The 7,040-nt window shown below is 40.2% G+C and overlaps 1 protein-coding gene across 4 annotated transcripts; it reads left to right on the forward strand.

The window, feature by feature from the left end:
• Positions 1-895: 895 nt before the first annotated feature.
• Positions 896-4,735, forward strand: LOC109638538 (cytokine-inducible SH2-containing protein-like). 4 transcript variants are annotated; one of them, XM_069537168.1, is made up of 4 exons: positions 896-915; positions 1,117-1,240; positions 2,031-2,219; positions 2,637-4,735. In XM_069537168.1, the coding sequence occupies exons 3-4, from the start codon at positions 2,081-2,083 to the stop codon at positions 3,122-3,124; spliced, it is 627 nt and encodes a 208-aa protein (XP_069393269.1). In that variant the 5' UTR covers positions 896-915; positions 1,117-1,240; positions 2,031-2,080; the 3' UTR covers positions 3,125-4,735. The 4 variants fall into 4 exon arrangements, with proteins under 4 accessions (XP_069393269.1, XP_069393271.1, XP_069393259.1 ...); XM_069537170.1 differs by having other exon boundaries at positions 898-915; positions 1,117-1,235; XM_069537158.1 differs by lacking the exon at positions 896-915 and having other exon boundaries at positions 1,032-1,240.
• The last annotated feature ends 2,305 nt before the right edge of the window (positions 4,736-7,040 follow it).

Genomic DNA, 7,040 nt, shown 5'->3' on the forward strand with positions numbered 1-7,040 from the left:
TATTAAGATTACATTCAAGTTCTGCAATCGGTGAAATTCAACTCTGCACAATTAAAGTGGTAAAGCAGCTTGCAGAGGCTTTGGTGCTCTTTTTACAGAGACCTAATGAATTGACTGTAAAATGAAAAACAATCATCTGTATTCCACATGTTTATGCATAGAAGGAATTGGACTCCAGTCTATTGTAGCTTTCAAATGGTGAAGTAAATAGATTCATATAACAAATCAACAACAAACAAAGATACATGACTTTGACATAACTGCTTCTGTAAGATATAAACGAGTGCACTCTTTCACTTGTTTACATTTCCCATGCAGGTGACAGTGCACAAGTATTGAATGAATATTTTGTATACACACATTAAGTATTAAGATATTATGGAATAAGTAATAAAAAAATGACATAATACAGGCTTTAAGTCAATCATGTGTATTTTTTATAATCTAAAACACTTATGTGTCATGCTGTTTTTTGACAACAGAAACGGTTACTGCAAGTCGTATTTCTTTAACTCCAGGATCACTTCAAAATGATCCGATTGTTTTCATTTCACCATGCAATTACCTAAAAATTGGCAAAATATAAATAACTAGAACACTTCAGAGTCTCCAGATTTTTAAGGAAGGCTATAGGTGGAGCTGCAAATGGAATTTACATAGAATATAAATGCTTTCACAGCAAAGGTCCTGGCCCGAGAAGCTCTAAAAACAAAGAATAGGGGTATTTTTTAAAACTTTTAAAATCATTTGTCACAGGTCTAAGATGTTCTGAGATGAAGTGTAGTGCGTCTTGTTTTGAAAAGCCTACAGGAAGTGGTGTCTGCAGACAGTGTGTGTGTTAACTCAGAGCTGCAGAGTGTCACTGCGGGCGCTGTCACACAAAACCTTTCTGGGAAACAGATTCCTGGAACCTGAGTGAGTTCAGACTGAGCCGAGCTGTTTTCTGTCCTGCAGTTCACTGAGCACACACACACACACACACACACACACACACACACACACACACACACACACACACACACACACACACACACACACACACACACACACACACAGTTTGAGTTACAGCACACACTCTCACAGGATATATTCTCTCATTTCTCATGACTTCTACAGAAATGTTCAGTGTCGCCTCCATCAGTCAGTCGGTGGATGATATCTGATTATTGACATTTTGCTGGATTATTCTCTGGACTGTTGAGAAATCTGCTCCCATCCATATGGTTGTCTTTGATGTAAGGTAAGATGATTTCAAACATAATGGACACTCTCTAATGTGTGTTATGTGGTATTTCTCATTAATATTATTGTTGTTGTTATTATAATTATTATTTATGATCTGTTTTATATGCAAGTACATTTATTGTGCATGTACATATGCATGTATATGTAATATTACTTTCGATTAATGTTGGGCTACAGAGTAGCTGATGTGCTGGAAACAGTCAAATATACACACAAATTACATAAATATCTATGGTAGTTGAAAATATGATTTATTCAAACAGTTTCTGTATTGTAATACTAATATAAATATGATATAAATATGATATTCTGTATTGTAATACTAATATAAATATGATGCAAACAATACAATGTACCTGAGTATTTCTTGTCAAGTAATACCTGTTGAAATGTATCTATATAAACCTAATAATTAAGCTATTCATTTCGTTATATCACTGTATTTATTACTATTAGTAGTAGTACTAGTAGTAGTAGTAGTAGTAGTAGTAGTAGTAGTATTTTATGTTTTTATCCTGTGTTTACCTTTCTGTTTGATTTGTTTGCTTGTTTCTATCTTTTTTGCTTTGTTTTAGTTTGCTCTGTTTTATGCTTGTTGGCTCATTTTGTCACAATAACCGTGACGCTGTCAAACTGAACTGCAACCCCAAAAACATAGCTTCAACCACCAACTAGGTTTTTATAACTTACATTATTGAAAGAGATATTTTGGAGCAGAAAACAGTGGAAAGTTGGAAAAGAATCTAATTTGACACTTCTAATGTAAATTTATATATTTTTCTCAGTGCCCCATCATGAACATTATCTTGACATGTCTGCACGCTAACAGTCAGAAATGGTTGCCCGGGCAGTGACCATTACTCAGCATGAGGGGCGAGAAGCCTCGTGCTGTTCACATCCCTCTCCTCCGTGCTGGGACCAAGCAGAGGACCTCCGCTGCATCGCCACCACCTTCCAGTATCTACAGACCTCAGGTACTTCACAGACATACAGCTCCACACTCTGTGTGTGTTTCTTATTCTAAAGTTATCTAGATGTTTTTTTACTCTGTCTGTACTCCACACTTAGCGACTACAAATCCCATTACCTTGTGATGGCCAACAAGATTATTGGGGGTAATGTGATCATGTACTTAGAGCTTTGCCAGGTGCTGATTATCTTAAGGGGAGTGTTTCCTATTTAAAAGGCAGCTGCACTTTGTAATTGAGATACTAAAGAAGCCGAACAATGTCTTTTGTGAATAAAGAGATTTCCTTGCATGAGTGTGATCCTCCTCTGTCATCACTGGGAGTAATATTTAGAAAGCATTGGTGGGAGTTTCCAAAAGTAAAACACTTAAAATGGCCATATTCACCAAAGCAAAATAAAAATCCAAATCCTCTTTTATCCAGGCTGGTACTGGGGTTCCCTCTCAGCGAGGGATGCTCGGGAAGCTCTGCTGACAAAGTCTGAGGGTACGTTCCTGGTGCGGGACAGCAGCCACCCACAGTATGTGCTGGCACTATCAGTGAAGACGCGCTGTGGACCTACTAGTGTACGAATCGAGTACAGCAGGGGCTGTTTCTGGCTGGACTCCATCTCCCCTGGTCTGCCTCAACTGCAGTCCTTCCCGGACGTCCTCAGCCTCATACAGCACTACAAGAGCTCGGGCCACGCGCCACAGGACCAGGCATCCAATGACTTTACCCCCGAAACAAAGCCTGACCCTGAGGGTGGGGTCCCCTTAAACCTGATGCATCCTTTACACAAACCCGAGGCCTTCCCCTCTCTGCAGCACCTGGCTCGCCTCACCATCAACAGACACACAAACTGTCCAGAACACCTGCCACTCCCGAGGCCTCTGCTGCGATACCTGCAGGACTACCCCTTCCACATATGAGGGTCTCTGTCACGTGGATCAGGGTCACACTCCATGACCTTGCACTGTGGCTCTGGGACAGTTCGACACCCCAGGCAACAGAGGAGAAGGTTTCTTTACTGTTCATGAACAGCGGAGCTAACTCTCCTGTAACATGTTCAGAAAGCTTTTAAACGTTTCCTCACATCCCAGTTGTTTTCCTGTTATGGGCATCATGATACAACAGGTATTCTGATCATGGTTTACAGAGAGGAGAGGTCCATTTCCTGCTGTGTCACCTTAATAACTCTCTTCCATTCAAAAGATAGAAGAATTAAGATATTTGAGGCTACACTGGTTACCGGTGTTGTATCCAATGTAACGTGTGGATAAATTAAGGTCAGGCTGACACTTCTTGACGTGCAGCCAGAGTCGACTGACAAAGTCATTGGAAAAGAGCAAATAAAAAAGACAGGGCACAGTGTGTGCTTTGCATTTCTTTCATGTCCTGTATCTGTTCTAAAATCAGATATCTTCTGTTCGAAGTAAAGACACACTCGCTTTCAGAAATCATAACCAGAATGAAGATCAGAGGATGATGAGTATTAAATGACATCTGGTTACAAAGCTGGGTCTTCTCAGAAGAGGATCAAACGGGCCTGTGGATTTCCCAGAAATCAATTTCAGAAATGTTTCCTCTTGTTATCCAGAGTGTTTCCACTGCTGGTAGGACTGGGCAGTTTGAACATGCTGTTGTGGTTTCTATCATACTCGCTGTGCCCACTAGATGTCTCTGTACATACTTCCTGTTTCCTGACCCACCTGTTCACCTGTCGTCCATAATGTCCACTAAAACTTCTACCTCTTTTTCAATCATCTGCTCCCTGGTATTTTTACCAGCCCTGTACAAAATTGGGTTCTTTTGTCTTTGTGTGTTGGTCCTCCTGCTACCTGTCTGTCCCTTCCTATCTGTCTGTCTGTCCTCATCACTTGATCTATTAGAGTTGCTTCATTGCACCAGCCTTCCTGTGTCTGTGCTCGAGTCCTCCCTCCCTGTGCTGCTACCACCTGCAATGACAGCTTGATCTGGCCTAAGATGGACCCAGCAGACAAGCCCTGCCTCAGCCTGTAGAGGCAGAGGATACCTGGGAGGATTTTAGATTGGTCTAAAAGAGTAAGATCCTGTTCTTGTACCTAAGTTGGGCGTCCTTACAGACAACCAGCCTGCTTCCATCATCTCTGTTGTACATGCTCCTCAGGCTGTTTTCCAAGCTCCTGCAAGATATTAAAGCTACCTGGCGGTTTGCACCTGTTGCCAGCCAATGTTGCATCTGGTGCTCAACTTCACTTGTTGGCCTGTATGTCGACCTCCCTCCTATCTTTCTCTCTCTTCTCTCCCCCTCTTTTCCACCCATCTCTCCTCTCCTCCCCATTTTTCTCTGCTTACCCCAACCAGTCCAGGCAGATGGCCACCCACATTGAGTTTGGTTCTGCTAATGGTTTCTTCCAGTTATTGTGGGAGTTTTTCTCTCCACAGTCACCAAAGTGCTTGATCATGGGTTTCTCTATCATTTTTAAGGTCTATGTAAAGTGCCTTGATATAATGTATATTATGATTTGGAGCTATACAAATAAAATTGAATTGAAATGGAATTGCTTGTGGAAAAATGTTAGGTAGTAGATGGCCTCTGTCAACACACTGGTGTTATTCTCAGAGGAGGATCATGCCTGTGGATTTCAGAGAAACAAATCTCGGAAAATACTTCCTCCTTTTTTTTCTTTCGCCAGAATGGTTTTTGTGTTCATCTTTAAATGACCAGTTACTCAAACGTACACATGAATGTGAGGTTTCAGTGTGATTGTTTTCATGGAAACATGCCTGAGTTGGTTTCCACGAGGTGGAAGTGAGCAGTGCTGAGAAAGCCTCTTATCTGGATTAGAGTGAGAGCTGTAGTTATTAATACACTGCTGCACTGACTGAGAATAGACTCAGTCTCCCGGACTGTCTCTGCCTCAGGACTGTTTAAATCATTTCTCAGTATGCGTTCATTGAATCAGCAGCATCATCTAAACACTTTTCTAATTACAATCTCCATCTCGACTGAAAAAGACTAAATATGGACTAAAAGTGTCCTTCTAAGATGAAGTGTAGAAGTACATTATACAGAGAAACAATAAAATGAGGTATATTCGTGCACAGGTACCATGTTGTTAATGATAATCTTATGCTCATTAGCTGCACAAAAGTACAATATCAACCAATATTGTCATTTCTTAAAAGTATTTAACATGTTTTACTGATGTACAGTATCTGCTGACATGATGAGGTGTCTCCTTTGTTAATATAGCTTTTTTTATATATAGGATACTTTGACATGTTACAGCAGGAGAGGAACAGGCATAAATAATGGGATTAATGTGGGCTGAGTTCCACTGAACTGTCTCTGCTTCATTTTCCTGGTATTGTGCATGCTGGTTCACTATCATGTCTCACTAGGGGCAGTTGAGCAGAACAAAGCCGCTATTAATGTTGTTAGTGACATTAGTGGTTTTTCTTCTATCACAAGCCAAAATATTTCTTGCAAAGGGCCGTTGTGCTTACATGGTACATATTATTATTATTAGTATTATTATCTGATGATCCAGTCATCAAGTTACCAATCAATTAGCAAACAGCAAGTCTGAGCCCATGTATCACTCTTGAAATAACACAGAGCACAAAGAGAGTGAGGAACACGGCCAAGCTGCACATCTATGTCCATTTATCCATCCCCCCCCAAAAGTGAAGCCAAACTGTCTCACTCGCCAACTGGTGGCTGGCTGTGTCATAGCTCATAAATCCCACCTTCTCCATGTTAGTTGATGGGACATGGACCAAACTAAAAAGTCAAATGCCCGTCAACGCATGTTTTCCGTCAGTTTAGGTAGTTCTTATCACATTGATGTATGTTCATGAATCTGCGCCGACTTGGCTCCCAATGCGGAAGATGGCAGCATTTCCATTCCGGATATTTTGGCTTCAGTAAATACAAATTTCAAAAGTAACTGCACAACATTTCAAGCACTGTTCTCCTATTATTTGACAGCCTTAAACTTACATGAGCCTTAGTTATATTTTGGTTGATGGTGGCCATGTTTTATGACTAATCTTGCTCATTTGTTATAGGAAGGTGTATCTGTGTGTCTAAAGGCTGAACACCAAATTTTGTCAGGCCAGTTCAGATCATATTTTGTGGGAAGCATTTTCACATCAATTGTAGGCACTGTGCCAATTTTCTGTTCCTTGACATTAAATGACAGGTTGATTCATCTATGAAACATGATGTTTTGTTCATTCTTGCCCACAGAGGATGTACACCATTTGATGACATATTCTGTTGGGCTGGTTTTGAGTCATATATTTTTGGGTATTTGTGGTGCCCCCTATGGGTTTGGCTCAAAATGGCCTATTCCCAAGGGCTGCCCGAAGAGGTAAGAAGAGTGGGAAAATGGTTTCCGAGTTAAGGTCAACAATTGCTGGGCTCCAGCCTTTGACGGAGGATATTATGATTTAAGGTGATTATTTTTATAATGATTTGCTCAAAAGAAATTAGTTTCATAATCCCTAAGTCTTTACACCAAATGGTGATTTTGGTGTTGAAGTGAAAAACAGTTTTATTGGTTTTTCTGATTTTGTTTGCACTAGAAAAAAATCAAGTAATAGTAAATTGATATTAAAATGAATTAAAAATCAAACTTTATTAATTGCATTAATCTGTAAAGCTAAAACAATCCTTAATGTGAGACTTTCTAGAACTTTGTTGTAGAGCTGGACTTCTGTGTCACGTCAGGTCTGTTGGACTGAATGGTTTGTAATACAAACAGTAAACTTCATGCATATAATAATAATAACAACACTGTCAGTACTGTCAGTACTGTCAGTAAAGCTATTGTTATTGTTCTATGAATGGAGTGTACT

The sequence above is a fragment of the Paralichthys olivaceus genome, chromosome 2 (genome assembly GCF_024713975.1).
Source record: "Paralichthys olivaceus isolate ysfri-2021 chromosome 2, ASM2471397v2, whole genome shotgun sequence".
Taxonomy (NCBI): Eukaryota; Metazoa; Chordata; class Actinopteri; order Pleuronectiformes; family Paralichthyidae; genus Paralichthys; species Paralichthys olivaceus.